A 16,002-nucleotide genomic window follows, 5' to 3' on the forward strand; every position below is an offset into this window, starting at 1 on the left:
TCACCACCATGTGAGGTGAAAAGTTACCCCAGGGACTTTTTCACATTGCATTTCAATCTCTCTTGTCTATTTTTCTATGCATATTGTGGAAGAACCTGACCTTTATTTTCCTATAGTTATTGCACTAATTGCCACTTGATTACAGCAGAGTAGGATGTTATTCTATTTTCATTAGATAGTCCATTCAGATCTAAGACTATTTTCTGACAAGAACATCATCAAAACTGTTATATTAGTTTAAATTTTTAGTTCAATTATTCAATATATTTGACATAATATTCTTTTCAGATTATTTCAGCCTTGAGACATTTTCTGTTTGCCATCAAAACAAAAAAAAATGGTAGAGGAAAGAGAATGTATACCCAGCTATCCTCTAAGTGTCAAAAACAGAGGCTGCATAAATATTAACCTTAATTGATGAGTTACTGCTCAAAAGAACTCTTCTCTCCTACATATTTCAGCAGAATAGATTTGCATACTTAAAATGAGTCTTGAAGTTCATAATGTCAATATTTTATTGGACATTTTATGTCCAATAAAAATGTCTGGTTTAAAAAGTAATTAAATTTCTAAAAACTATAATTAGTCTTGAAATCACATACAACCAATAAAAAACTGTGAAAGTAGTTAGATCACGGAAGAAAAGGACTAGCAGGTCTCTAGGAAAATACTGTTTGCAACTGCTCAAATTTCACTGTATGTTTTATAACAGTCCTTTTCTTATTTTCTTTTTTCTGATCTAAACCCTTGCACTCAGGCAAGGAAAATTTCAGTCTTTTAGAAGATGAGATGTGAAGAGAACTATTCCATTACTCTAAAAGCTATACATTCACGACTATCAGTCACGCAACAAAATGCATGTAGTATGTCTGATGTAGATGACACTATCGGTGTTTTTGAGAGTCAAAATGTCACTTCAGGACTGGCCAGCAACATTGCACTACTTTGGCAAGTACATCTACTTTCAGTGTTCTGTTTAAATGTGGACTGCATTATAAAATGTCTCACTTAAGAAAAAAAATCGGAACAGCATTTCTGAGGAAACTGAGTTTTAAAGCAGGAATGCGCAACACTTCCATTTCTCAGCTGAAAGAAAGGAATGCCAACTTACAGCAAAAAAACCTGTCATTTCTAAATAGGTGTTGGAGGCCAGGTTAGCCAACAAAAGGTGCAAATAGCACAGCTGGGTAACATAAAACCTAAACAAAACTATGATAGAGGCTACCAAGAAAGGTGATAGGAAGAGGCAGTGAGATTAGCTTAATAGAAAGTACTCTTTCTTCCTTTCACCAGACTTTTACATATCAGCAAAAACATCATTAATATTAAATGAGATTCAGAAAATCTTATTGTTTAATTCACAGTAAAAAATGTTGACAAAAAAATGTAAAAGAAACAAAAGAACGCAGAACATGAAATGAAAACTGTTTTGAAACTGTTTTTTTCTTTTCCCCAGGCACAACAACGTCAAAATCTAGTAATCACTCACTCAATTTTACAATTCATAAACTGAAGTGAGACAACTTCAATTTGTAGTAAAAAGGTAGATTTAGAAATACCAGTACTTTGTGACTCTTGACAGGTGCCAGACCTTTCCTTTTGCCAAAGCCTTAACATGACTACACTGTACCCTGCAACAAGCATGGAACGTTGCTAGGACCTGCTGGCAAGCTAAGAAGTAGGCATTGTTCACAATGAAAATACAAATGCACAGACATTACTTGGAAATATGAGCTTTTCAGTAAGCTCAAAAAAAAAAGCATTTTGCGCAACAAAAGCTCCCCTTCTCCTTGCATTCATGGCATTCTTTATATAATGATACTTTTAGTTCTCATTGCTCTTGCTGATGGGCATTTCTGATAGATCACAGCTGATGTTTAATGTCAACAGACATCTTTTTGACTGAGAGAAAAGAAAAAAAAAATCTCTTTCCTACTAGAGAGCATCATATTTTTTGTACTGTTTTCTCCAATTGTACTCTTTATTAGCCTATACTTCACTATTATAATATATATAATATAATTAAAAAATAAGACTGAGTGAACTAGTTCATAGTTCAAACATACCATCTACATTTAGTGCAATGAAAAAGATGGCATATCGGACGTGGGTAGACACACCCCCATTATCAGACTGCTGCTAATGATATATGTCAAGAGACAATAGTCAGTGCATTCACAAAAAATGGATGGCATTCTTGATAGGATTCTTCACAGCCATAGTTTTGAAAATATAGTAACAAGATAGATTTTTTAATATCACAAAATATTATATACATGTTTTCAACCTTTATCGGAAGTCTTAAACATGTCAATAGCTTTTCTTCAAAAATGATATATATAATGTTGCAAAGGCTTTATCTTACAGCTGAAGATACAATACAATGATAGCATTCTGCATTTACACCCATATTCAGATTCAAAATTCATGTATAACCTTGGTCATACAGCAAATAACAACAAAAATCTGTAAATAAAGAGATGTTACACTGCAGTTATTTACCCCAATCCACGAATCATAAGTTTCTCCTCCTCCTTTCCCATTCTGACACTAAGCAAGGAACGGATTTGGCCAAGGGATGCCAGAAGATTGATTGTATCTTCCACAGACACACTATTTATGGTGTAGGTCTTTGGTAAGGCTCGAACTAGGCCACCAATACCATCATACTGGCGATGTAGCAATACAAACATGGCCCTCACTAACTCCGGGTCTTCTATCACTGATTCCTGGGCCCAGCGTACCATTGTGTCTGAAATCAATTGCTGAAGAGTAGCTGTGAAGAAAATAAATCACAAAATTACCATTAATTGCTCATCTCTCAACTGCTAGTCCTTCAGAACCCAATATGCGACATGACTTGCAATGAATTAAATTCCTAAGAAGCATCTTTTTCTTGGTACTTCTTTAGCAGACTATCAAAGGAAAACAGAAATCACACAAGAGAAGTAGAAATATCTCAAAACCAGAAGTCTACATTAAAAATTAAAGTTCAGAAAAAAAAATCTGCTAATAAAAAAAAATTATGAAGACATACAAGATGGTCACAAAATCACCAGATTTATTTGTACATATTGTTTTCAATATTTTTCCATAAATTCGGGTCTGAGGGTTTTATTAACATATTATTGAATTAAGGTTGAAAAATTATACAGGTAGCATATGTAAATGCTGTACTATTTATTTACACGTCTCAGCTCTGTAACCACTCCAAGTTTCATAATGTACATAATGTACATAATTTAACTTATTCCTTTGCCGAAACCAAAGGCCCTTCAAAAGAAATAGACATAAGGGACTACAATCAAATAAATGGCAAATCATCATTTGCATATTTCAGATTTAGTCTCTAATGAAGCAAGAAACCCATATCTGGTAGCGTCATTGATAATCTTTATTACTTGGGATATATATATATTTGGCAAAGTCATATGTTAAAATAGACAAGCTATATAATCTCAGTTAAGATTTGAGACTGCTGTTTAGAAAAATTACTCATGTATAAAGAGTCAAGACAAAGTATTTGATAAAGACAATTGAATAATGTTCTTTTCCCCAGCTCAGGGAACTTCCATTCAGGTTTGCAAGATTTTGTAAGGTCAACTGAGGATCCTCTAGAGATATTCCACCTTCAGTACTTACCTAACTAATCAATTTATGTCAAGTAGATAACAGCAAAAGTTTATAAGAAAGATTTTAAATATCCTGATGTTGAAGAACGTGTCTGATGCAGACCAAAAACCAAAAAATATTTTCAAATTCACAATCTAAGTGTTAAAGATAGTTAAAATGACTTTGGAGTAAACCAAACCTGCAATTCCAGGTTAATTCAAACAAACAAAAAGCAAAAGTACTTACAGAAAGATACTGAAGGAATAGAAGTTTACAGAAAAGAGAATGTTTAACAAAGAGAATTTGTCCTAAGATGTACTAATACAAGGCAAAGGGGAAAAAAGAATAGTATTAATGTATTTCATTGTTAATGTCCAAGCACTGCACTATAGGTGTTTCTATTGAAACAGAGCTTAGCAATAATAAAAAAAAAAAATCTTTAAAATAAGAAAAAAGATTAAATGTGTCTGGGCTGATATTTCAGGACTGAAATAATTATGAATAAAAATTGACACAATGGTAAGTTTTGAGGAGGGGCTTGGGGGTTTTTGTTTGTTTGGTTTGGTTTCTTTGGGTTTTTTTGATGAAGAATTGCAGGAACAACAGGTTCTCATTTGGTTCTTATTTTGCTAACTACAACACTGCATTTCACCTACCTGTGGGTTTATTTGTTTATTATAATACTGTCTTTCTACTAACAGGAGAGAGAGAATCAGATTTTTTGGAGCTTTAAGCTTACTACAAGAAAAAAAGGATTCATCACCACATTCTGCAAAGACCTAGACTCTAATTATCACTGCCTCATAGTTGAAATAACAGCTATAAACTGCAAAGCTAGAAGGCAAAAATATTTCTACTTAAAGAACATTAAGCTAACACTAATAACTGGCAGCTAAGAAGCCACCTAATTAAAGTACCCAGGGGAAACCTTCCCATCCAGTAACTTTAGGAACTTACATTAAGCAACCAGGGTAAAAGGCCAATCTCCCTAGGAATTCTGTGTGGTCAGTGACAGAAATCAATTTTTTTTACCGAAGTCTGAACACCTAAACTCTGTGTCCAGAAATTCATTCCTGCTAGTAGGGTAGCAACACAAAAAATTAGGACATTAGAAAGTACTACCTATCACAACAAAGGAAAAAAAAATAAAAGCAACATTGACAAAAAAATAAAAAAAAAAATTAAATAGTCAGTTGGCACCAAGTGCAGAACTAGGATGTCACTGGCAATGCCTCTTATCAAGAGAGAAAGACAGCAACTACCCGAAAAAAATGGCAGAACAACAGTGATAGTCAGCAAATCTTGAATTTTAGGCTGGGTGAAGAGGCTTCCGCTAATTACAGTCTAATTGCACACTTTTCTTTCATACAGTAATCCTCATGCAAATACTGATTTGAAGCTGCTGCAACTCATTTTATGAGGAAGTTCTAATAAATCAGAACCTTGCTACAATTATTAAGTCTGCACTAATCTTCCAAAAAGCAAGATACATTCTGAAATATTTATGACTTGACAAAAGTAAAGGGCAAAAATGCCAACAGAAGAAATTTTTTGCTAAATCCACAAATCTGCCTATCATAAAAATTCCATCTGTCCTTGTTTCGAGTCAGACCTATATATATTTTAAGGCGCACAGATGTTTCACTGAAAATCCACCTTGTTTTGGCTGAAAATATCTGAAGAACTTTCTGTTCTGTTTCCTTTTCCTTTTGGAATTAAGACACAATAAACTGATTTAATTTTGCTTACAGGATGTCTTATCATCATCATCAACCGGCTTCTCAGCTTGCTTCTTCTTCAGATATGTAACTTTTTCCATGAGGTATAGGAGGCGACCCCTAATGGTTAAATCACTGTTGCCATCCAAGGTTCCATCTTCATCTAGTTCAATTCCTGAAATAGTAAATATACACTAAATAGTAAAAGAATAAAATTAAGGGAGTTATAGAGATTTTTTTGTATATTGCATGCACAAATATAATTAAACTGAACTATGTTGTTCTGCTCTATTAGAGTTCTAAAAGAGTTTTATATGGGATATGCTTAACCAAGTCTTTGGAACAAGTACAGAACAGGCATATGTGCAGGGCAGGAAACTGCAGATAAGGATCATGTAATCTTAGTAACTTAGTGTATAAATTGTATATTGTTATACACAAGACAGACAGTAAACGTATTTCCCACAGTATGCATTTTCCCATGCTAATGCTGATGCCTGTGTTTTGGGAATATGTAGCTCAGAAATGTGGATATAATCCCGACTGACACAGTGTCGTGCAAATAATACTACTGTCAGGATACTGAAAGTTCAGCAAGGACAAATGCAAAGTTTTTCAACCCCATGTAACAATACAGGCTGGACATGAACTGGTTAAAAAAACATGTTGGCAAAAAGAACTTTGAGAGTCCTCTTAGCAAGCTAGACACCAGTCGGCAGCAGTCAGCCATTGCAGTTTAACAGCAAGGGGAGTTAAAAATATCCTGTAGTAGTAGAAACATAATCACTAGCTACTTAATTGATTATTACCCAGTACTCGGCACTCATGAAATGGCATCTCGAATACAAAATCCAGTTTTGGGTTACCAAATACAAGAATAACATTGAAAAGCTGGAAAGCATCCAGCAATGACCTGTCAAAATGATTGGTGTCCTGACTACATGCCCTATAAGGAAAGGGTAAAGGAACTGGGTTTGTCAACTTGCAAAACAGAAGCTCATGATGCAAAATAGACAGCATTCCTTTTCAGTTTGACCAGATATTAGGATAAGAAGATTTCCTTGGTTTTGTCTGCAAGCTAATTTTCTTTATTTGATAGTATTTATAACTGATACAGTCTAATCTATAGACTATTCAGCTGGTGTTGCTTACGTAAAATTATTTATAATTGCTTCTACAGCTAATATAATTAAAAAAATAAAAGTAAGGCTTACCACAGTGTGTCATTAGGTCTTCATGGAAATCCAGGAGTTGATCCCGAATTTCTTCAGGGCAAGGACAATCATTTTTATCATCTTTAAAGTTCAGCAGCATGTTAATCTTAAAGAATACAAAAGAAAGACAGATTACACTGTCAGATCAAACAGAACTCTGCCACACATAGAGCAAAACAAAAAATAAATTGTCCATTGTGAGTTGTACCTGCTCCTGAGGTGGGGATCGAAATTCTTTTGTTTTTCTAGCTGTCAGGGCAGCAGACATGTTCAAGGCCTGCATCACTTCATTGTACCGGAAGCGTTGATTCTCTTGAAGCTTGGCCACAAAATCATCTGAAAATGCTACAATGGCTTCTATTCGGTGTCGTACTTGGCAATCACACAGGTACTGGAGTAGATGACACATCTGAGAAAACAGTATTGAGAGATGAGTTGGCAAGCTAAGAAATATCTTTTGCATATTATGCAAGTAAGGATGGATTTCTTATAGCAGCAGCTACCATCATGTAAAGTGTCTGAAATATTTAATGCTGTCATTTACTATATGTAAAGTAATCTCACCCCAGGAATATCTGGCATCTGCAAGAGATTAATGTCCCCCAGACATAATAAAAGTTATAAAGGAATGGATTTACTCCTCTCTTCTAGGGAATTTCTTTTCTGCTTGAATCCATAAAAATGAAGAATTCCCTATTAATGGCATTGAGAAAGTAATTCTTTTTAATACAACAACAGTTTCTTGATCTATAGTGAACAGGTTTATACCATCATAAAGATACTAAATCTTCTCGTTTCCTGTAAAGAAATTACCTCTTTATTTGACTAACATCAAAATGCTTTATTCCTTGAAAGATAGATTACCAAGTGAAAAAAAAACAGGATCTGTAAAGAAATGGGAACAACCACTATCACAACAGTATTGTTACCTGTAATTTAACTGGTTCTGGAAGTTTCATCTGAAGGAGTCCTTCCTTTGGCATTTGCTCCCCTCTGGTTTCTTCCTCTCCTTCTTCTGACTTGAACTCATCTGAACCCAGCTCCTTCTCTGAGAAAACAATTTCATCCTCCTGGCTCATTGCCTCTTTGAAAACCCGGGGCTCAATCAACTGCAAGATGTGTTTCAGATCCTCATTGTGGAAGATTCCCATAATTAGGAGGGTATAAAAGAGCTTGATGAGAGGGACAAAGAGAAATTCTGTAGAACCCCCAACTGGATCTCTGACATGGAGGCTTCCCTCCTGAACAGCTTCAGTCAGCATCTCTATGGTTTTGGCCTTCAAAATTTCCAGAGGGAATTCAGGACTGAACTGAAAGCATTCACTGCTAATGCTTACAAAACTTGGAGAGGAGAACTGCATTCTTGGCCTTAATGAAGTGCTAAGTCCTATACCAGGGAGGCCGTGCTTTTTGTTTTCATCAGGAAACAAAGTAATACTCTTGGTCTCATCTGTCATTGGAACTATAAATTCATTATTCATCATTAACCTGGCAGTTGCATAGGTATTGAGATGGATGTCAATGAGTAAATCATAATATCCTGCACGTAATAAACCTGGCATGTATTTATTCTCAATAGCATAGAGGAGCTGAGATTCGTCCACATGGCTACACAGGGCATGGGCCACTCGGTTGTTGCCTAAAGCACAAACAGCTGAATATAATCGGAGGGTATGGTAGTGAAATTTCAGCAATTCTTCTTGTTCTGTCAGCTCTAAAATATCAATTGTTCTGCAGAGAAAAAAAGAAAAACAAAAAACAAACAAACAAAAAACAAACAAACAAAAAAACAAACAAACAAAAAATACAGTAAATTTCATATCAATGCAAAAACTTCTTTTGAAGGATAACACTGGCTTAATATCAATTCTAGGGATGGACTTTTTCCACATTTCATCTTTCATGTGAGAAACACTGTCAACCTAAGAATCAAGGACTAATAACAAAGCTCAATCAGAAATTTATTGAAGTTGCTCCTGAATTCATTACTTCAGTTTCTTTTGGTGGGGAAGAAATCTAAATTATTTACTTAACATAGAATATTTCTTCATACTACAAACGAGAATTTGCATAACTGAAAATTAAGGTTTTAAAATCAGTAAAAATTGAGATATTTATATCATTTACTGGTTTTAGATCCCAGATTGCAAAATGGCAACAGACTAACCAGTTCATTTGAAGAGCATTCAGGGTTGGGGTTCTTTGTTTAGAACTCTTACCTAAACAAGTCACCTTTTCAGTAACTTGTTTTTCAGTTTTGGCACTGGCAAAATACTCATACATTTGGCTAACAAGGAAATCACTTCAATTGTTTAAATTAAATTTAGAAAGAAAAGAAATGGAAGAATTCAGTGGATCAAAAATCTTTAAAAATCTCTACAAAAAGACACCTTTGCTTATTTTACAGATTATCTTTAATAATTTACAAACAGAATTACTTTCATTTTCATTCAAAACCTGCATATACTATTAAAGAGTTTGGAGAGCAACAAGGAGAGGTTGGAAACACAACAAAAGAAGGCAGATTTTAAAACACTGAAAATTAAGATAATTTTAAATATTAGTTAAATCAAAACACACTACCTTTATTTACCTGTGTTATAAATACAGAGAAGACCTTAGACCTTCTTATAGAAATGGTATTACATGACCAGTTTCATAATACCAACCTAACCCCGATACAGTACAAAACAAAAGCATCAACCTGTTTTCTTCAGGAATATGAAGGGCCATGAACTGCAAAGGATTCAGGCACTGTATCATCCAGCCTTGACGTTCACTGATCCGAGACACATCAATCTTCAAGAAGTGGTTTGGCACTCTGCTCCAAAGCACATGAGTCAGAAACTGGACATGAAGACGTGGAGGACATTGAGAGACTGGGTTTTTGTGCTCACTTTTGAATAAGCCAGCAGATAATGGCATTACATTCTGGAAAATTCCAATGGAAGAGACAATCTGTTTCATCATCTTTATCAAACACTGCATACTTTATTTCTCAAAAAATACATTCAGCATATGGCAAAGTACAGTGCAACATGAAATTAACATTTTCAGTAGTTTTTAAAACCAGCTGGGAACTGTTGGAAGATTAGCAGCAAGCAGTATTTTCCTTTTTTTTTTTTTAATAGCTAAATTTGAAATAGAAACTTGACTGGAATGTGTGGTTACTTCCTTGTACCAGAGACCCAATTTTCCTTCTTCTGATTTTTTCAACATCCAATTATCCAAGGCAAGGAAGCAACATTCAGCTCAGTTTCCTTGAGTGTTTTGTTTGCGTGTACTTTAAAATTATTTTAAACCCCTAATCTAATCTGCAGATACACCAGCCTTCCATGCTCTGTTTGTAGAATGAGAATTGCCTTACTGACCCCAGTGATTTTGTTTCATCATGAAGGATGAGATTCAGAAAATTCAACAGGACTTTGCAATATTCTCTGCTAATTCTAACCAGTTTCAACCCTTCTTATTCAATGTACTGTATTTTAAATTCATGAAGAATTTACAACTGAGTTAAGAATAAAACCAGCAATAGTGCAAACACTTGGAATCATAAAAAATGTGCCCAATACCAAGAAGACATCACAGGCAACAAATGGCAAAAAATAAAATAAAATTATTTTATACAATTCATAAATCCTAAACCTACACAAAACCAAGCACTGTTTACCTTTATTCTTCCCAATTCAAACTGGAAAACATTGGGGCTTGTAGCTTGAGCAAATACAGCAGGAAACAACTTTGTACTTGGTTCAACCTAAATCGAAGATACACAAATACATAACCACAGAAGACAGAAAAACAGTATTGCAAATTAAAAGAAAAGGCAGTCAGCAAGTGCAGGCCTTTGAATAAAACCCCATGAAATTCAAATAGGATGGAAAAAATAGAGTCATAACAGTGATGATTACTTTTTCTTACAATCTTGTACAAAAGCCTCTAATGAGATGCAGTCTGAGAACTTGGTTTTCCCCCTTCCCATTGGAAGACACCATCAAAAAATACTCACCTGATAGTACGTGCCTAGTTCCTTGCCATTAGCTGTGAAGGTCAGCAGGCCACTGGCAGCATCGACCAAGCAACCAATCTCCAGACCATTATTATTACGTCCTTGTCCGGGGCTCATGCTCTCTCCTGCGCACACCATATAGCAGTTGCTGCGTTTTATACTGAATGTCAAAAGACAAATTTATTTATGGATGCTGTGTAAACTTTATGTAATGAATTAATAACAACTTTGCACGGCTAAAACCAGGCCCTGTGGCTGAAAACAGTGGATCCCACCAGAACCACTGCCAAAACTCAATGAAACCTGGACATCATAACTGAAAAAATAAAAACTGAAGATGACATTGTATGAACAAGTTCAAATGTTTTGTAAAATTTCGAAGACAAAACTGACTTTGCAAGTTAAGGTTTTAAATCATTTAATGTTGAGCATAACAGAAGGTTTCTGGCATGGAAAGTAAATTGAAGTGCTGAGAGGAACTGTTGTACTAATTGTGGCCTCAGAAGTCAACCTTTACAGGATCATAGTCTTCAACTATATAGAAAAGCTGCACTATTTTACTTTTCAGTGCCTATTGATTTGACTAGGTCACTACTCCACTGTTTCTTTACAAGTAAGAGGAGGCAACAAGCCACACTTTTTCCTACTACTGCTTTTTTTATTATTTTTCCACATCAAACCAGTTACACTAAATGAGGTGGATTTACACTTTATAAAGTACTAGTTGCTTTTATGGGTATAAAATATAGATCATAAGAAAATTATTACCAACCTCTCATGAACCTTCCCTTTTTCATCTCCCAGTGTAACTGTGACAGTACGCACTCTGTCCAAGTCAAAGCTTGTGTCATACTGGTGAAAGTCTGATGTAATCCAGCCCACCCAGACATTAGCAGGTTCTTGACCAGGAAATATTCTCACTGAATAGTAGTACTGTTAACGAAAAAAATAATGTTATCAAATGTTAGTATTTGCTTTCCAGTGTGATTCCAGTTTGATTCAGAACTTGTTGCTCTAAAATTTGGAAACATGTCATCTCTTCAAAAGTAGCATAGCCTTATTCAAGCGCAACTTGTAAGCAAAGGAACAAAAGAATATAAACACAAATCAAAATACAGCCAACAAAATATGTTTGCTAAAAGAAAAAAAAATGGAAAAGAACTCTATTGAAGGCTTCTGTATCATAGCACTGTAAGCTATTTTTTTACAGCAGCTACAATTTTTATACTTTAGGTGACTCAGTTTCCAGTATATGATATCTTTTAAAAAGAGAAAAATACATTGGGAAGAGGAGTATTTTTTCCCTTTGAACATCAAAGAGTGAGTGCTTATGGAGCTGATTTTGTCAGAAAAATATGCACAAATCCTGCACAAAACTTCCACCAGGAGTTACATTAAATAAATGCTTTGTAAAATTAGTACAGATGTTTTCAAATGGTCCTGAACAATGACCTACTGGTTTAATGTACTTTTTCTTATTTATTTCTTATTCTAGAACTATTTATTCATCCTCTTTTACGTTAGGTGTTATCAACACTAGTTTCAAAAATGGATTCAATTAGTTAATAGGTTTTCATCTGGAAATTGTTTTAGACTGACAATCAATTCAAAACAAAAGGAACAAAGCAGTCTTAACTTCAGTAGCAGTACAAAATTACCATAGACAATTAAATTAAAATTTCTTCTTGAAAATTAGACTGTTTCTGAAACTCTTACATGCAAAACAACTTTAGCTATATATAAAAAACCTCAGCAAAAAAAAAAAAAAAAAAAACAAACACCCCCCCCCAAAACCCAAAAAACACAAATCAAACAAAAAAAAGCCAAGCAAAAAAGCCCCCACCAAACAAGAAGCAAACAGCAATCCTATGTTATGATACCGTGGAAGTTTGCATCAAATAATCATAGTCATCCCTATCATCTGCTAGCACATCCTCAGTAAGCCGTGCAGAGTGACTCGTGCTATAATCTGGCTTCGTCCTCCTGAGCATAAATCTGTAATAAAATAAGTAAAATCAAAATCTATTAAAGTCTAATCACAAAGGCAAATTATTCAGAAAAGAGAAAGTGACAAGCTCATTTTTAAAAGCACTTAATTCTGACCTTAAACTACATATCCAAAAGTTATTTCACTGGTCTGTCAGGCATGACTGGCATTTTCTTCCACTTTGAGAAGGGGAAAAAAAAAAGTAGCACACCAAATATGCTACTAACCTTTGTTTAAGACGTGAAGGCTTTTCTTGAACATAATCTTTATGGTTGTTTAACTCTGGTTTTGTGGCATCTTTTTCTCTTTCTGTCCGATCAGGAACTAGATGACCATGAGCAGTTTTCATTAGAACCTCAAAATCTGAATCAGCATCATAATCCTCCAAGTCATTCTTTGGGCCAAAAAGACCAGAGCCTGGTAACCCTCCTGCAGCTGATCTGGAGAACACTTCAGCACATTCAATGGGCATGCTTAATCGAAAAAACATGACATCTGTTTTACTGTTCTGTGAACCAAAGGACTTCTGCGTGACTTTCAGACAGGGGCAGCTGTCTATGGTGCCATCAATTCTCATCACCTATGAGACAAAAAGATGTAGTTGTGTTGAAGCCAGTGCTTTTTCTGCTTTGTAACTATTCAATTTACATTTCTAGAATATGCATCCATGACTTACAAACCTTGCAAGAGTATGCTGTCAACAATCAAATGTACTGCAATCACGTGCTGCCATTTTGAAAGGAAATAAATACTATGAGGACTGGATGTTATTTGTGGTTCCATTGTTAAATTAAGAAAAAAAAAAGACTCAAAGAAATTACCTTTCTCATAACTCTTTGCAACATAATTCCAGCCCTGCCCAGAGCAACACAGACCAAAAATTATAAATCATACATGCACATATGCAAAAACATAAATTGTTTCTTAAATACTACATTGTGATACACAACAGCTGAAAAAGAATTCTTATTTCATCAGTTTCAGAAGGATTTAATGGAAAACTTGCAAGGTATGAATTCCGTTCCATCAAGATGCACAACTAATTGAGACATCGGTTTTGACACAATTGGCTAATAAATATTTATTAAAATCAAAACCAATTAGCTATGGAAAAATCACAAAGTGTGTGTGCTAGAACACATGGTATCTGTTATGTAAAAATGCCCAATTTCTGGAACTTGTTTACAAACATAGCTTTCACTGCAAAACGAGCTCTTAATGAGGACATCTTGTAAAATTTGTCTCTGAGAGTCTCATGTTTACACACATGACAGATTTCATTGATAAAAATACTATCAACCAAAAAATTACATTCTTTGCAACTCTACTGAAGGTAAGAAAATTCTAACAGGTTCAAGGTTCATCCAGAAATGGGACAACATATCACATTAAAAATCTTGTCTTGAATTGCAAAAGTAGAAACATAAATTAAACATATTCAAGTGTCTAGAAACATTTTAATAGGATCACAAACCTCAATATGTTCATGATTTGTGGGTACTGGTAGAAACTGAGGGAGTCTTTTACTCAGCCAAATGGTGATGTCTCTGTTTGTATTAACAGCAAAGGGTTCATACCCTTCCTGTAAGCCACATATAGTGAAATATTTTAGAGTGCTGACATCTTTTCCAAAGTTCATTCTTCCCACTTGAGATGGGCCCAGACTGCACACAGGTAGAAATCCTTAAAACAAGATGAAAGAACACATGGGTTGTACGTCATGAACATCAATTAACTGCTCTTCTCCATAACTGAATTAAAAATTATTTGGTAAAAAAAAGTAAATGAATCCAAAAAAACGAAGATTATAAATGTAAGTAGTCATCAGTAGCACATCGCATCTTGCATGTCACCAAGTAATGTATCTTAAACATAATTCTGAAAAAGAAAAGCCCCCTAATAGTCGTGAATCTCTTCATGCAACACTCAATTTACCTCAAAGAGTCTGACAGTCAGCTCTTGGTTAATCATTCTGCTAAGCTGGTAGAGTGTTGCCAATTTTACTCCAATTTTACTCCTACTACTTTTATATTCCCCCTAAAATTTCATTATTCATGGTATTTTGAGAGAAACTTACTTTAAAAGTAATACAGTGCGTGTCCATGCAGCTATAATAGTAAAAAAAATATACAAATATGCACCAAGTGCATGTCATAGATTTAAAAAAAAATAATTAATTTTAAAAATTCATAAAACTGTGGCTCTGGATAATGAGAACTGACAATATGATACTTCAGCTTCATGAAATAATGTAGTTTGGTTTGGGGTTATGTTTTCTGTTTTACCTTTTGAATCAGTTTCACATTTGTATGCATCTTAGTGTTTCACTAGCACAGGGAATTCATTTGTGACTTCTTTGCACTTTTTTAAAAAAGGGGTATTTTTCTCAGTTCCAGTCCAAAAAACCTAAGAAAATCTTCTATTTCTTCTATTCCTTTTCATCCTGTTTGTCAATTTCCAGCTACAAATCACTTTGTAGATTCACTTGATCTAGTTACTAACAAAATGTTTTCTTTTTTATCGAGGCAGGAATATGAATCAATGATTCAGGTATGAATGTACCAGGTATCAAAGGATAAAAGGACAAAATACAATTTAGTTCCTCCCCTTTATGCTGCCTAGATAAAAAAAAGGGCAGAGGATCAATTCATGATACGTGTTTTCTTCAGGGACAAAAGCAAACTCCATAGCACCATCTACAGGAATGACTTCACCAGTTAAATGGTCAGTCTTCAGTACCACTTTCTGAAGATTTTACTACAGATACACAAAACTGGTTGTCATATTTATGTGTATTAGACATGATATATTTAATGACATACTCTATTAGTCATAAATTCAATTCCAGATTATCTTCACAGCTTGGCTCTTAAATCCTTGCCTTGTAGGCGTCAACTTCTCAGATAACATACAGACAACAAAATTTATGTCTATTCCTCTAGTGCAAATGCAATAATGAACAACAAAAAAGAGTATTTTCCAGCACTAAACGAAACAATATTGTATTATACAACACATAACTAGGAAAATTATATTTGCATATAGAGATATATGCCATGGTAAACCGCAGCAACTCTAGTAGGGAGAATTTACTAGATTCCCTGAAGTTAAAGGAATCCATAAGTTGTTGCAAAAGTTGTTAAGTAAAGCCAAAAATCAAAATTCTATTTTCAATAACCTTACAATTCTCAGTTCATCACTCAAAAAAAAAGAGAACTCTCAGACAGATTCATTATTAGATGTGAAGCAAGTATTCTACACACTAACACAAAATGTAAATGAGCATTTGCAAGGTTCCCTGAAAGAAAATAAAGAAACCCAGAAAAAGCTCCTACACAGGTAAAACTCTCATTGATGTTTTTACTCAATCTAGTACTTCTCATCAACCCTGTAAATGTAGCCAATATGAAATCAAGATGACAATCTCTCTCACCAATGCAAATTTCATTGATTTCAGAAGGC

General features: G+C 34.5%; 1 protein-coding gene across 1 annotated transcript in view; it reads right to left on the reverse strand.

The window, feature by feature from the left end:
* The window catches only part of RYR2 (ryanodine receptor 2), a gene marked incomplete at its 5' end in the record, with an annotated part of 247,650 nt that overhangs the window by 120,894 nt on the left and 110,754 nt on the right, over positions 1-16,002 (reverse strand). Inside the window, 12 exons of the mRNA XM_017835267.1 lie at positions 2,503-2,776; positions 5,362-5,505; positions 6,545-6,650; positions 6,753-6,953; positions 7,474-8,275; positions 9,249-9,475; positions 10,215-10,301; positions 10,554-10,713; positions 11,326-11,486; positions 12,434-12,548; positions 12,768-13,120; positions 14,015-14,223. Coding sequence (XP_017690756.1) covers positions 2,503-2,776; positions 5,362-5,505; positions 6,545-6,650; positions 6,753-6,953; positions 7,474-8,275; positions 9,249-9,475; positions 10,215-10,301; positions 10,554-10,713; positions 11,326-11,486; positions 12,434-12,548; positions 12,768-13,120; positions 14,015-14,223 — 2,839 coding nt within the window. The remainder of the gene's footprint in view (positions 1-2,502; positions 2,777-5,361; positions 5,506-6,544; positions 6,651-6,752; positions 6,954-7,473; positions 8,276-9,248; positions 9,476-10,214; positions 10,302-10,553; positions 10,714-11,325; positions 11,487-12,433; positions 12,549-12,767; positions 13,121-14,014; positions 14,224-16,002) is intronic.

The sequence above is a fragment of the Lepidothrix coronata genome, unplaced genomic scaffold (assembly GCF_001604755.1).
Source record: "Lepidothrix coronata isolate B3197 unplaced genomic scaffold, Lepidothrix_coronata-1.0 Scaffold253, whole genome shotgun sequence".
NCBI classification, from domain to species: Eukaryota; Metazoa; Chordata; class Aves; order Passeriformes; family Pipridae; genus Lepidothrix; species Lepidothrix coronata.